The sequence below is a fragment of the Ciconia boyciana genome, chromosome 1, assembly GCF_034638445.1.
Source record: "Ciconia boyciana chromosome 1, ASM3463844v1, whole genome shotgun sequence".
NCBI classification, from domain to species: domain Eukaryota; kingdom Metazoa; phylum Chordata; class Aves; order Ciconiiformes; family Ciconiidae; genus Ciconia; species Ciconia boyciana.
The window spans coordinates 46226032-46242062 of NC_132934.1; the positions used below are offsets into that span (position 1 = coordinate 46226032).

Genomic DNA, 16031 nt, shown 5'->3' on the forward strand with positions numbered 1-16031 from the left:
CTATATCCCAGGTTGTACATTTGAAGGACAAATGAAGTAGAAGTAGACAGATCTAGACTAAAATTAAACTGTCTTTCAACATCTGCATCACAGGGGAAATGTCAGTACCCTGAAAAGTAGAGGACTGATGGACAGCACGATGACTCACTTCTTTCTATGGGAAGGAAGATGACAAGAAACAGATTTTCAGCTGTTGATGAAGCTTTTCCATCTACTGGGCAATACAACTGCCAAGAAATGATGAGAGGCAGGATATGATATACCACTCATACTCCCTTTCCTCCACCTGCACAAAATCCAGGCTGTGCGCCACAGACTTCTTGGTTATGTTGCAGGCATCCATCTGTCAAGTAGGACTTTTCTGAGAATTAATGTCTTAGGCCAAATTAATCCCTGGGATAATTCCATTGTGTCTTGTCTAAGGAAATATCAATTACTGTGAACGGAAGGATGATCTCATGATGAAAGCAAATGAATGACTGGGAATCATGGCTGGGATCTCAGATAGATTCCTCTTCTGCTACAGAGTTCCCATATGATCTGAATAAACAGACACAAATGCCAGTTGCCTTGAGTTCTACTGGTGTAAAATGAGGTTAATTCTAATTTACTTCCAGAGCCATCTTTTAAGGACGTGTATTTCTTTGAGCTGTTTTGATAAAAGGAACTACAGAAAAGAAAACTGGTATATTGCTATTTTTATAAAGTATGAAAAAACAAACAGTAAAGAGGCTCTTGTTCTGGGAGATGACAAGTTGACATATCTGCAATTAGTAAGTTTACACTGTCAACTTACTCTGAACAAGAAGGATTAAAACCTCTTTTTTTGATCTCACTTTGAGCTATCTCAAAGGACAAGGGAGATAAATATGTAAAGCAGACTAGGATTAGTCTAGAATGGAGTAACGTTAAGAAAATAATCCTTGAAACATCAGAAGAGACTGAAAACTACCTTTTGCTGTGCCATTGCTCTTTTACTTCAAGAAGTAATGAGCATACCATCATAAATCTGTAAATGAGTCAACAGTATCCTGCAGCAAATTAATTGACAATTAGTACAGTATGGAAAACTGGAGCATCCTTCCAAGATGTGAGATGAATCATTGTTTCCTGTTGCACATGGGTGAAGAGAACACAGTCAGTTTAGTAGATATTCCTAAATGGGAAGGCTCAGGCATCTGAAGATGGAACTGGTGGAGGACAGCAAGTCTAGTATGGAGACATCTGGACTACTGGGTAGGAAAAAAAATCCCAGTTTTTCCATTAAATATCTGGGGTTTTTTAATCACAGGGGAGCAGAACCTAGTCTGACCATTTTCTTCTTTACTATAACAGGGCATTAAACCAAAAACTTCACAAAAATGGTGGAAATATATGTTAGATCTCATTCAAGAATTTAGCTGCAAGGAAGTATGCCCTTTTCCTTACAATTTATATCAGTGAACATATTTTGGAGTAGGTGACTATATAAATTAGTTTGTTTTCATAAAAATAATCAGGTAGGAGGGAGCTCCCTTAGCCCTCATTACAAATGCTTTATAATTTAAAGCTCTTTACCAGAGCTGTCAGGGTTCACAATCTGCCCTTTTCTTCCTGATTTGGAGTAGTCATCTGATTCCAGATTGCAAGAATGCTACATGAATGTCATAATTGCCAGTGTAGAAGCAATTACTCTTGCATACAATGAATAAATGAATTTTGTATTAAAATGGAATAGTTTGGATGGGAAATCATCCAGTCAAGACTGCCCGATGTTGGCACAGTAACTTCAGAGTTACGACATTACAGCTCAAATCCATTCCCCAGATTAGGCAAAGGTACCTCGTGTCTCCTGTGTCCTTGATTCAGGCTCCAGTTGAAAGAGAATCATCTGTGTGTTGTTTTGCACACCCCTGTCTCAGGTCTCACAGGCATCGAGAGGCAAGAAAAGGCTTGTTTTGGTAACTATGATATAGCTTCAGGATGTGCTAAAGCTTTAAGTGACATGACAGTGTCATTTTTGGGTGGTTCTGAAAACATCACACAACAATCTAGATGCATATGGAACTTTAACTGTGTAGAATAAGGTAATTTGAAACTTTAGGTTGTCTGGTGTCAGCTGAACACAAAAACCACACTGGCACCTACATCTAAGGCAGAGAAGAATTTTCTGAAGAATGAGATATCAAAGTCCCTTCATGGATTTAGGTTTTAGTCCTAAAATTTTCCATAAAACCTGTTACCACTTTTAATCACAGCCATTTGGAGTAATCATCTTCCTTGAGATATGCTCACCTGTGAGTGACACAAATGCGCTTGCAGGTTTTGCGCATACAAGAAACTTCCCTAGAACTATCTTTTTTGTTCGTAGAGAGAGTCTGCATAATTAGATTAGGTCAAGCTAAAAATGCATTGGTTTTCTCTCTCTCTCCCCAGCTCTGCAGCAATACTCTAGCTCCACTGACTGATCTAAAGTAGGAACTAGTGCCTCCTGGAAATGTACTTCCTTAGGAAATGTGTTCAGTTAAAATCTCTTCCAAGTACTGATGCAAGTCCTGCATGTGCTTGGTTTTTCTGCATGTATTTAGTTTTTACTGTCCTATTTCATGCAGATTTCCATGAGATTTTACTGTCTTGTAGTTGCAATTTATTTTTACTTTGGTTGTCATTGCTGATATTATTATCATAGCACTAGCAAAAGAAGAAAAAAGGCAATTTCTTAGAGAAAGCAGAAATGCTGGTCTCTCTGAGAATTAATATGATCTTGTCAGCATGACAGGAAAACAACAGCTTAGATCCTAGTCCACAAAATCAAACAACTTTACCTCTATGAATCAGTGAGTAATTCTGGAAGAGGCACTTGGCTAAAACATTCTTCTCTACCCCACTTTCTCCACTTTTGATAAAGTAAGGTCACTTGTTCATGTATGTGTTCAGCTAACTTGATTTCCTTCCTTAGATAACTCCAGCTTATGCCTGACTGCTAAGAACAGCAACTATGTGGGTGTTTTGAAATGCACCAAAGTTTATATTTCTGAGGCTCATTAAGTCACATCTTTGGATGTAATTTAGGTTGTTCAAAATTATGCACAATATGTTATGACATTTATTTGATGGTATCTGAGCGTAAGAACTGGCAAAAATTGAATAAATCCCACTTGATTATTCCTATAGTAACATTTAATATCCAGTTACCTCATTCTAATAAAAAATCCCAGCAGCTTTCAGGGGGTTAGCCTTTCTCTTCTCAGATGCTTTGAGGAAGCTGGCACAAATATTTTCTACAAGCTCCAGCAAATGAACCCAGTGTATAGAAATTGAAGTGTCTAATCTAATCTGTTGAGGGATCTGCACCACATGCATTACCCTGACATTTAAGGTCTCATAGTCAGTGACCGGTTAACCAAATCTGTCACTGTGACAGACATGTATTTCTACATGCTGTGCCACAACTTAATCTTTCAGGGACAGTTTAGGTGAAGTATATTGTAGCACAGTGACTCAGAGTCTATAATGTCTTTAATGAAGAAATTTCCAGACTGGTATTAAAACAGATCACTTCTGATTGCCATATTTGCAATAAAGCATGTGAATTTTTCTACTAAGCTATGAACAACAGATCAGCTGTTAGATTGCATAACGCTAGTTCTTTTTACAATTACTGTTATTATTATGTGTTGTTACAACCGTCCACCTCTTCCCTTTTCCCTGATACCAGAGCCTGTGACAATGACTTTCTGGAAGTGAAGGTTATTTTGGGAATGGCTGCTTAGTGACACATCTGAACTTCTAAATTACCTCTTTTGATACCCTGTGATTACTGTACGTCACACCACACTGTAAATCTGCTATGAGTCAGAAAGGTATCTGACATCTCTGGATGATATAGTAAAATATAATGTTTTTCATAACTCCAGTGCATTTATTACTTTTAACTAACCGAGGAACAGAAGGAATTCCCCTATCACGCTTTGATTTCTACCCGCTTGTTTTCTTCTGTGGTGTTGTTTGCTTAACAAGGCCCATAATTTTTACGTTGAACTTGTCTCCAGCTTTCTGCACTGGCTCTTTCCACCTGCTGTCCCCAGCTTGGCCTGGTGTGCGGGGTCCCAGAGCTGACAGGTGGGGTGGTACACGCACATGTTGCCATCTCTCTTTCTAAAAAGCAGGTTTTCTCCATCAGAGAAAGATCTTGCCGTTGAGAGGACACTTATCCTTTGTTTATATGAAGAAATGTTTCTACCAGATGCAGGCGTTGTAGACTCTTGCGAGTGCAGCTAAATCCTCTTGGATTTAGGCAGGTGGAGTCCTGTGCTACCTCCAGCCACCCTGGAGCACTGGGAACGTCCAGTGGAGCAGGCACTCTCCGCACAGCCTACGCATTTCTTCCCACCCTTTCTTGACATTCGGTTCTATTAGTTGGCGTCAGGCTTTGTTAAGCTTTTTCCCCACAGGATTTGTTTTGTTTCTAAAGCTTTCCTGCCAGCCCTCATCTACCCCAGCCAGTAGTCCTGCCTCTTTGAAGAAAAAAATCCATATGCTCTTGATGGAGAACGAGAGCCTTCTGCCACCGTGACTCAGCAGCAATTATACTGCTTTTTATGCAGAGTTTATTAGGATGTTCCAGGGAAGGAGCTGTGCAAACCTAGTGCGTAAGCTCAGCAATCCCGCTGCAGCAAGAAGGACTACGTCATGATGATTGGGAGCTTGGCAGTAGGTCCAGAAACACATTGAGAATCGGCGTTTGAAAGTAAGGATCGCAGTTGTTCTGACAAAGCGTACCAACTCTTTAAAATCTAGGTTACTGTGTTCTGTGTTTCAGGCTGAAAAGTTTAATGCCAGATCAATGTGATCCGCTAATGGGTTCAATAAGGCCCCTCAAAGCTTTAATATTCCGAACAAAATGCACCCTCCCCCTGTGTCTGCAATTACTGCCACTGATGGTGATAACACACCCCCTGAATCTAAGTAAAAGCAGCTGAGATGTTTGTGACACTTGGGGCAGACTTCACAGGAGCACTTTAAGTATTGCTTGAAAGAGGTCTTAATGCACTTAATATATTCTGAGGTTGCAAAGAACAGCATTAAATAATCACATAGGGGAGAAAGAAAACTTGTTAAAAGCTCCCCAATTTATTAGACACAGCTTGATGTACAGACTCCCATTCTTCTGGGACAGCATGATGTGCCACTTGATGGAAATCATGAGGAAACAGTTATATAAAGGGCTGGCTAGCAGAAAAAGGAGGCAACATTTTAAAAACTCTCTTAAAAAAAGGAGGCAATCAGCTTGATAGACCCAAACCCTTTCCATAACTTCTTGCCTCTACATCCCATGAATTATTTAAGATGGATTCAGTGCATTGTTTCCCACAGCTGGGTTTCCTGCCCAGGCTGTTTTTTTGTCCCACTCACACCGCGCAGCTCAGGCTGTGCCCACCTCACCCCTCGCAGGCAGCACCCCGCTGTGGGGCTGCCCTCAGGGAGCCCCAGTTTGCAGCACTCCTTGCCTTGGGGTGCGTTTGTTTCCAGCCCCCCCTCTGCCAAGTTTCAGCGGTTTACTTTGGTTTTGCTTAAGGGGAAGCCGAGCTAAGAGCTCCCCATGGATGTCCACACTACAGCGAGGGAAATACCAGGCTGAGGGCAAGTGGGGGCGTGGAGCCTCCTGCTCTGGCATCCATGCCCAACGGTTGCGGGCCCTCTCTTTCTGACTAACGAGTTTCCATCTGACCTCTGCTGGGGGGGGGTAAAAAGAAGAAAAGGGGGGGAAAGGGGAACAGGAAAAGAAGGAAAAGAAAGATGGGAAAGGGAAAAGAGAAAAGGGGAAGACAGTAAAGGGGAAGAGGAGGAAAAAGATAAACTAAAACGAAAGAAAAAACTGAAAAGAAAGGAAAAGAAACTGAAGAGACGGGAAAATAAACTGAAAAGAAAGAAAAAAGACCGAAAGAAGGCGGAAAGAAAGAAGTCAGAAAGAGGAAAAGAAAGGAAAAAGGAAAACGGAGAAAGGAAAAAAGGGGAAAGAAGAACCCAGAAGAAGAGAAGCGGGCTGTGCCAAGCTAGCGGCGGCAGCGGGGCAAGCCCTGCCCAGCGCACGAAGCTGCGGGCGCGGGTGGGGGCGCCGGTGCGGGCGCGGGTGGGGGCGCAGCGCCGCCCGGGGCGCGGGAGGCGCGGGGCGGGGGCGCGGGGCGGGGCGGGCACGGAGGGGCGGGCGCGGGGCGGGCCCGCACGCAGGCGCGGTGGGAGCCCGGGGCGCCCCACGCGGGCGCTCCCAGAGCCTCGGCGGCGGCGCCCGGCTCGGTAGTGAGGGGGCGCGGGCCGGGGCCGGGGCCGCGGCAGCGCCGAGAGAGGAGGGCGGCAGCCGCAGCGCCCCGCTCCGCTCCGCTCCGCCCAGCCGCGCTCGCCCCGCTGCCATGGGGTAGGGGGCGGCGGAGGCGCGGGGGGACGCCGTCAGGCTGCGGCCGCCGGCGGAGCGCGGAGTGGCGCCCCGCGGTGCCGGGGGGCGCGAGGGGCCGGGCAGGGGGGGCTGCCCCGGTGCGAGCGCGGCGGCGGCGGCGGCGGCAGGCGGAGAGATGATCGCGGAGTTGTTGAGCAGCGCCCTGGGGCTCGCCCTGTACCTCAACACCCTGGGCGCCGACTTCTGCTACGATGACAGGTAGGGCGGGGGGCGGCGGGGCCGGGCGGGCGGGGGCTGCCCACCTGCCGGGAGCGGGGCGGCGGCCGCCCCCCTCGGGGGACCCGGGGCGGCGTCGGAGGGTCCCGGCGGCTCCTCGGCTCCGGGTGGCCGCGGCGGCCGCCGCCGCTCCCGGGGCTTTGACAGCTCCCACGCAGGCTCGGTCCCCTCCAGCCCTTCCCAGGGGGAAGGGACCCGCCGCGTTAACTTCGCGTGTCCTGGGCTGATCCCACAGGCGCGGTGTCACCGGGGCGGCGGGTGCCCGGCCGCCTCCCGTCCCCCCGCCCCGCCGGGACCGAGCCCCGCGCGGGAAGTTGCCGTGCGCTGCCGGGCTCCTCCGGGCGGCCGCGGGGACCGGAGCCCCTCCGCCGACCGGGAGAGAAACGGCCGCCGCTGGGCTGGGCTGGGCTCCCTACCTGCTCCTCTCCTGAACGTACCTGCCTTCAGAAGCTGCTGAAAGGCGCTGTTAGCAGTCGGGGAGAATTGCAATTTGTGCCTTTTCCGGTGACTTAATCTGATCACCATTAGAACAGATGCATAATTAAAATGTATTAGGGAGAACAGCACGCCTGGCTAAACTTATTAACCGTCCTGGGGTGTTTCATGCTCCATTGGAATTAAACCATCCAAAAAGTGAGCACGGATTGACTTTGACAGCTTTTCGTCAGCCTCTCTCCTCTGTGGCGAGCGACCGTCTCCCCTGGGTGCGGGCGGGCAGCCGCCTGCGGGCCGGCGGCGCGGCTCTGCCTGCCGCCACAGTGCTCCTCGCGTCCTCCCGGGTGGCGGCAACCGGCCGTCCCGCCGCTTGCGCGGCTCGGCGGCGCGGGGGGAGAGGAGGGGTGTGTGCATGAGTGCCTCTGTGTGTGTGTGTGTGGGGGGGTGTGCGAACGGTGGGTCCCTGCGTCGTGGCTCAGGTTCACGGTACCAGCTCGCTCTCCGAGCAGCTGTCAAGCAGGGTTGGTGCCTTGGAGCTTTTTGTGTGAGAGGAGGAACGCGAGGAAACACGGTGAGGTGGGATGAGGGATGCGCCTGAGCAGAAAAATGTTGCTGGATGAGCTGAACTTCCCGGCGCACTGATGGGATGTGAAAGGGTCAGTTATGTCTTTGATTAGGCCCTTGCCTTGGGAAATAACCTGCCTGTCCTGGAGTCAATTAGTTACTAAACTTGGAATTTTCCTCCCTTATGCCATATTACGGTGCACCTGCCGTGTTTAAGGATCTGTTACCGCTTCCAGAATACACCCCCCCTCCCTCCGCCCCCCGTTTTCAAGGATTGCTGCTATTAAACCCACGATACTGAAAGTAAATGCCAAGTGCTCGTCCTGGTCCCGGTCTCTGGCTGGGAGCAGTGTCGGCCACAGAATGTGGCGATTCAGGCTTCAGGTCACTTACATGCACTTGAAGCCTTGTGAAGCAATTAAGTGTTTTTAGGTTTCTGTGAGCTTTCCAATTATCTCCAATGATTTTTCTTAAATCTATTTTAACGTTTCAAAACTTCATTCGCAAACAGTAAAAAAAAAAATCTGCTGTTACCCTGAAATGCAAGCTCTGAGTTGGATCAATAGAAAGTAGTGAGTATTTTGACACACTGACACTGTTTTAAACCCGTTTGTTATAGTTAAGAACTGCAGGAGTTGTGGAATATTTATGTAACCCTAAGCAGCATATGTTGCAATATTTAGGCAAAACTGGGTTGTTTAAGGACATGCTTATAAGCCTGTCCTGCAGGCCAGTTCAAATTGGCTAGGCGTAGAAAGCAATTTGAAGTACTACCTGGTGTTATTGATGTGGAGGTCAAGGTAACTCTTGATCTTGCCTGAGTGTGCTTTAGTGCAGTTAGAAAATAGTGGTATTTGAGTGTCATCTCGGCAAGGGTGGAAAAAATAATCACATGGTGTCTCTGCTAGTGCTAATCCCAGACTATTTAAAAGGTGTTCTAAAATACTGCTTTGTTTATGTGTTTACCTCCTAACTAAATAAAGTACTTCTCATCATTGTAGCTAAGATTTAGGCATTCACTAGAGTGCTCTGAAAGCCAGTTAATGGCATTTCTGTACGCAGGGTCATCTAATTAAGATGTTTTTCAACTGCAGCACTGGAAGGGTCAAAGCAGAAATGGCTGTTGCATGCTAGTAATTGTTGAACTAGAAAGGGTTATCTATTCAAAGAGGCAGGCTCTCGGACCCAAAGTATTCTTTTAACTGTAATCACAGAATCTCGCTGCCCTGCAGGAGCCGGCTTGAAACGTAACACTAGAAAAGGAGGTCGATGCCGGAGCTGCAGGACACAGCCCTCCATGTGGGAGATGGATCATGCTACTAGCTTTAAGTGAATCAAGATTGTGCATTTAAGCTGGGAACCTGCAATGTTTTGTTTCAGGAGGGCAGCATATTGCCATAGCTTTTTTTTGCTTCCTTTGCCATTATATTGAAATTACATCAGACTGTTCTTTTTTTAATATAGTGATCAAGCTTACTATATAAAGGGTGTCTGTAATTGCTTTCTGTATTTTTTTATGTAGGTTGGGTAAGATTAAGTGGCATCGTAAAAACTTCTTATAGCAAAATCAATTTCCCAATGGTAAAACTTAATATTTTAGCGGCTGCACGGCACCAAACCAAAGACTGTGTGGACAGTGATATAACAAACTTGCTTGTAGTCTGGGCTTTATGACTCTATATCAAAGGATTCAATATTTTATTTCCCACCCTTCACCCAATTAAACTGAAATTGAATGAGTTTAAAGCCTGAGGAAGTTGAGTAAGCAAATGTATACATTCTGACTTTTCATCATTATTCTGCCTAACTTGTTGTTTCTTTCAGGCTAGACAGACATGTGGCACGCACATAATCAGTGCAAACATGTGATCTTTTTGATCAATTGACTTATTGATTACTTTGAATGAAAGTGACAGCCTCTAAACCCGAGAGCCAGTATAAAGAAGAAACACTGCGCTTTGCTTTTTTTTCCTGTGGACCTAAAAAACACAAGCTTTTGCCACCCTGTTCCCTGCTACTGTAATTCTCACAGACAGCTGTGATATTTCCTAGTTACATGTGTAGATTATTAGGGGGGAAATTCTCCCCAACTCAAAACCTCCTTGTTAATCTAGGAAAAAATGTATTTTTTCCCCTCTTTTTGCTTATTTGAATCTGGATGTGACATGCAGTAACGCAAAATAAGAGATGTATGCAGGAAGAGAGGGGGGGAAATGTTTAGAAGTTGTTGGTCTAATGCCACAGTGAGCTCGCACTGCTTGTTAATAAAGGTTTGTTTATTGCCGACCAAAACAATCTTGGAACTGATAACAAGGGGTAGGGAGAAGTGCAATTTCCATTCCTGCGGCTGTATTGAACATCTTCCTTGTTGCACTGTGTTAAATCCAGCTTCTTGCCAGATTAAGGGGGGCTAATCTCTGCACATGCAGTACTTGTTTCATGCTATTATCTACCAGTATTACAGGAGGGAAACCCATTGCTGCAATTAGGCTTACACTCCCGTGTAATTATTTTTCCCTGCCATTTAAGCCCCCCCAAAAGTAGGCAATTTGTCCTGTGGGTGCCTTGCATTGAAGTTGTAGTCCTTCATGTGACCTGTGCTAAATAAAACAGGTCACTGTCAGTTTATAGCTGGGGTGTGGAAGATTTAGTGCTCTGCGTATCTGAGGTCATGCGTTGCTACAGCGAACACGTCAAAAGCAACTAATGCATTGAGGTGTTCCTTCCTACTCCCAAATGTCAGAAGAAAGGCATATTTTAAGGAGAGTATTAGTAGGAATCTTTAACCTTGAGTGATGTATTTTCTCTGTGGCACATGGAAGAATTGGCACTCTGGAAAATAGGTACAGATTTCTCTGTCTCCGTGTAGGACTCTTCCGTGAGATTTGGTAGCACTGACCAACTTTCTCTAGCTTGTGCTGCATTTTATTTAGCCGGCCTGAATGGGGCAGCCTTGCCGACGGTAGAAAATATCCAACAGCCTTGTTTCAAAGTCGCAGGGCAATATTGCAAACTGCGTTGAAGAAATCCTGATAAATGCCTTCACCCTGTAGTGTCAAACTTGCATCATTTAAAAATAGGCGGAGCCCATACACATTCAACAGTACCTCTGTTGGGTCTGCCACATGAGATTTAATCTAGCAAGTGACCCAAATACGTGCACTAGAAGAACAAGTACACTGGGGAAAATTGCTTGCCATCTGTCTCCTTGTTCTGTGTGTATATTTGATTATTAATTTACATCTGTGATTTTTTTTATGGCCCCTTTTTGTCATATACTCTCAGTTTTTCAGCTCCAAGTGCACATCTCCAGTAGCTTTCAGTAGCTCCAGTTTGCAGGTGGCTGCAATCTTCTGAATTCCAGCAGTGAGGCTGGTGGTGGGGAGGAGTGGGGAGGCAGGGGCTTGTACACTTTCTCTGTAGTCTTTTCCCTTTGTCCCTTCTGTTGCATCGTATACATGCTAATTTCAAACGATCATAAAGATAATTTGTATATGAAACAGGGAGTTTAACATGTTGATAAAGAACAACATAATCCGGAGAAGATGCCTGAGTAGCTGAGGCTACGTCCTTTTCAGGTACTGTGGCTGAGTATCAACCAAGCAAACCAGTAACTGATTATCTAATAGGATGAACCTAGCATGATAATATTCTATTAATATGATACCCATTCCATTTTAAGTGCTAAATATAATCTAAAAATATATTTGGCTTTTGATTTAAAAAGAATTTCTGCATAAAAATTTCTGTTGAATGAAACACTTTGATCAAAATGTGAAATCTTAGTTTCATCAAAATAGTGGGTTTTTTTTTCAGTGGAGATGCTGTAGTATAGACTTTTTTGGAAGAAAAAAAGAAATTATGTCCCCACAGGCTTTATTTTAAGATTCTTGTTGCATATATAACACTAACATAAACAGAGTCACTTCTGGTAGCTGGTTCAGAGACTGTTAGCAGACGGAGAGTCTCCCTGAGTCACTGACGGGATGCGCCTCATCTGCAGGAAATTCTTCCAGCACACAATGGAGTTACAAATTCAAATGATCCACTTTCTCCAGCATCTCCCATATGTATTCCAGCTGCACTTCTGAATCCTTTGAGTTTGCCAGAGTGAAAGTTGCTCAAAAGGCTCAGAAGTCTCTCATCTCAATTTGTTAACCATCTGATAGCTGTGAGAGTGCTGAATTAGAGCTCCTTTGCCTCCCTCATCTGGAAGTTTGCCCTTCCCTCATTGTTGGCTGCTAGGATTTTTTTTTTTTCCCTGTGAAGTCGACTGAAGCAGACTTTGCTATTTGTTTATGGAATTTCTTTCTTTAGCTGAAATATTTGATGCTGAAGCTGTAGATGCAAGCCTGCTGGCAACCTGTGGTGAAAGTTGCTCCAAACGTACAGTTGGAGAAACAGACTAAATCAGAAGACAGAGATGCTTATTCTTACTGTTACTTATGTAAAAGTGAGTCTGTTCTTTGGGCCAATGTTTACAGTTAGATTTTTTTCATTTTTATTTCTAAATATTTTATAGGCTTGACACAGCTTTTGGTTTAACTATCTTTTTTGAAAAAGAAATCTTTTTAAACCGTCCGTTTCCCTCAATGGTTATTTTAATCCCTAACTTTTATCTGAAATGGTTGTTTGAAAGATGGAAGCATTTTTATCTGGAGACCTGAACCTTATGCTGAAAGTTCTTTGTTCTCCAACACTTTGGCCCTCAGGTTTTAAAATTAATTTTGGAATTTCTCTTGATTGTGGAAGCCTATTGTTGGCCTTTGAGTCTTGGCAGCCTTTGAACTTCCTGTGCTTTCCCACTTAGGGTGACTGATCTTATAAACGCTCCTTATCTTCCTTTGAAGTGGGAGCTTGTTCTGTGGGCAGGTTATTTAAGTCAGGATGACAGTAGGATTTCATTTCACTTATTCTAGATTGAGTTCTTAGGTTGTATTCCTGCAGTCTCAGGATAGTCCTCTAGACCTGAGATATTTGTGTTATTGCTTGCACAGGACGTCCCTCCCCAGTAAGAGGGAGAGGGTGTAAATCTTGTAATTTCTTTCCCAGTTTCACCCTCTGCAGAACTCCATACTGAAACATTTTTCCCCGAAGGCCAGCCCGTTGCTAAATGAAACTCAAAGAGCCATAGGAAATTGGTTTTTGGAATCACACCCTAAATATTACTTAACATGTCGACTCTACTGCTCAGTTTGCTACTTCAGGACAGTTGAAATATCTTGCGGACCTGTGAATGGCTTGTAATGGGCATCTCCAAAGGCAGCGGTGTGCGCTTAGGCTCTGCCCTTGGAGGATGCTTCAGCCCAGCACAGGGTTGCTGTTATTAAATTATGACAGTTTATTGTGAAACTAAGAAACATGCTGGATGACTGGGATGGTGGCTAAGGATCAAGTAATCTGTCAAACTCTATTTCACTTTGAGGGGAAAAAAACCCCAGTAAATCAGACCGTTTGAAGCTGATGAAACTTGGCCACCCAGTCTCCGTAACCAGGGATGGCGAAGTCGATGTGCTCCGATGCTCTGCCACCCCAGCCATTCCTGGCCTTGTTAGGCTTCAAGAGGGAGAAAAAGTAAAAGTGTCTTCCCTGAATCCTAATCCTTGCGTTCCCTAGGACACTGTGAATTACTCTTTTAGCCTTCCTTGTCCTATTGGCTTCATGAGGAGGTTTTTCAAGAATAGTGGGAGGTTTCAGTTGGAGGTAAATAATGCTCATTTACTGTCTTCATATCCCTTCTTTCCTTCATCTCTTCATTTTTTTTTAAGTGCTGTTTGTTTTATTGGAAATATTGTGCTTTCAGCATAAGCTGTTTTGTCTTTTATATCTTAATTCTTTTGATATTTTTTCCAGTGGTTTATTCAAATGGCCCGTATTCATGCTTCAAATACTGTTAAAAATCTATGTAACCTCTAAAAACACATGTAGGTGTATATACCATCACTATAGCAAATATAATAGTGGATTTTTGTTGTATGCCTAAAAGTTGAAACCAAGTCTTTTTTGGCATCTGCCTTGCAGCAGAGAGCTGGACAGGCTTCCCATTAGTCTGCCATAAAGGCTCCTTAATTTATTTGCGGGGGTCACCGTTGACTGCCTTGGAGCACTTCCTTCTCTCCAGGAGTTAAGCACAATGGCCTCAGCCGCGCTCCCGGTCCCAGCTGGCCCAGGAAGCCAGAGACTGACAGGTAATTGAACAAGGATTTTCCACATGATGGTACAGACCATTACTGCTAGATGACTGGACTGGTCTGTGGCATCTCCTATTATTCACTGACCTGTCAGTAGACCAAGAAAACCCCATCCTGACCTCTGACCTGTGGTTCAAGTAAGGACAGGTTTTTATGAATTTAGTTAGCATCCTGTTTCCAGGATGGGTTTTTCTGAACTTAGCATTACTCTAGGCTATTTTGCTAATGAGAGGATTGTATGATTTTTTAACTCCTATGTGCTTTAGTCCGCTAGTCCAGTATTAGTTCAGAGGAACAACACAGTAATTGGTAGCAGAACTATCGCTGTAAAGTCTCTGCCAGTGCCTGGATGCTATTTTCATGCAGTTTGGTAATTTGCGTACTTAAATCCTAAAAAAGGACTTGAACTCTTGAAACAGGGTCACGATGCAGTAACCAAAACTGTCATGGAAACAAACCCACTCAGCAGCAGCCTAAACCGTTCCTAGATCTCTGTCCTGTCTTCTCTTCCCACCTCCATGGCTTTTGACATGTAACAGTTAATAACTGATGCTGGGCCCAGGAACCAGCCTCCAGCCTGCTACTTCCCCATCATCACTGCAGAACAACTTGCACTGCTTGGGCAGGAGTGTTGATCTGCTTGAGGGTAGGAAGGCTCTGCAGAGGGACCTGGACAGGCTGGATCGATGGGCCGAGGTCAATTGTATGAGGTTTAACAAGGCCAAATGCAAGGTCACTTGGGTCACAACAACCCCATGCAATGCTACAGGCTTGGGGAAGAGTGGCTGGAAAGCTGCCCAGCAGAGAAGGACCTAGGAGTGTTGGTTGACAGCCATCTGAATATGATCCAGCAGTGTGCCCAGGTGGCCAAGAAGGCCAATGGCATCCTGGCTTGTATCAGAAATAGTGTGGCCAGCAGTACTAGGGAAGTGATCGTGTCCCTGTACTCGGCACTGGTGAGGCTGTACCTCGACTACTGTGTTCAGTTGTGGGCCCCTCACTACAAGAGAGACATTGAGGTGCTGGAGCGTGTCCAGAGAAGGGCAACGAAGCTGGTGAAGGATCTAGAGCAGAAGTCTGATGAGGAGCGGCTGAGGGAACTGGGGTTGTTTAGCCTGGAGAAGCGGAGGCTGAGGGGAGACCTTATTGCTCTCTACAACTACCTGAAAGGAGGTTGTAGAGAGGTGGGGGTCAGTCTCTTCTCCCAACTAGCAAGTGATAGGACAAGAGGAAACAGCCTCAAGTTGTGTCAGGGGAGGTTTAGATTGGATATGAGGAAAAACTTCTTTACTGAAAGGGTTGTCAAGCATTGGAACAGGCTGCCCAGGGAAGTGGTTGAGTCGCCATCCCTGGAGGTATTTAAAAGACCTAGATGTGTAGATGTGGTGCTTAGGGACATGGTTTAGTGGTGGACTTGGCAATGCTAGGTTAACGGTTGGACTTGATGATCTTAAAGGTCTTTTCCAACCTTAACGATTCTATGATTCTATGCTTAGGGCACTCTTCTGGTGGGAAATCAGTCTCTGAACCTTCTGAAATACCTAAATAAAAGATAGATACACCACAAGTGTTTGTCTGCAGTCCCAACTTGGAGATAGCATTTCATTTCTGTATGTAGCATTTCCAATTGCTTGGCTATCTGCTCTGAGTAAGTTTTTAATTGCTTTTCTGAGAATTTTCTCTCCCTCTGGTGCAAGGGATTGTAGCTCGGAATTAGATGGCTTTCTGTGAATCAGATACTTTTCTTTAGGGGCAGTGCCTGGCTGGTAAGTGTGTAGGCTCCCAACATCGTGGTGCATCAGGAGTGCCCTTACAGCATCTAGCCTCCAACTTCTGTGTGGGAATATTTCTCAGTTGATGCTGTTTAAAATAGCTCTTAGGTTTTGCTTAGTAACTATTGAAGCTGATAATGGTTATTTACTTTGGTATTAAAAAACCCAGCATGTATGAGTTCCAGTGTATGAGTAAATCACTAAGAAATACTCTTCCACTGAAAATAGTCTCCTTAAGTGGTTTTAAGGTGACAGAATTACTTAGTGGGGGGGTGGGGGAAACAAGGCAGTGGATGTTGTCCATTACAAAGATCTTTAAGAATTAGCACTGGTACCAGGAAAATAAACCTGTCTATACATAGGGGTCAGCCAAGCCCCTTATTGTGGAGTATCACAGTTAAAACCAAGCCCCCAAATCCA

General features: G+C 45.0%; 1 protein-coding gene across 3 annotated transcripts in view; it reads left to right on the plus strand.

Annotated features, from left to right (window-relative positions):
• The first annotated feature begins 6227 nt into the window (after positions 1-6227).
• TMTC2 (transmembrane O-mannosyltransferase targeting cadherins 2) overlaps positions 6228-16031 on the plus strand; it is a 259847-nt gene continuing 250043 nt past the window's right edge. For all 3 annotated transcript variants that reach the window (XM_072864568.1, XM_072864577.1, XM_072864586.1), the window contains exon 1: positions 6228-6631. In XM_072864568.1, coding sequence (XP_072720669.1) covers positions 6549-6631 — 83 coding nt within the window. In that variant the 5' untranslated portion in view covers positions 6228-6548. The remainder of the gene's footprint in view (positions 6632-16031) is intronic.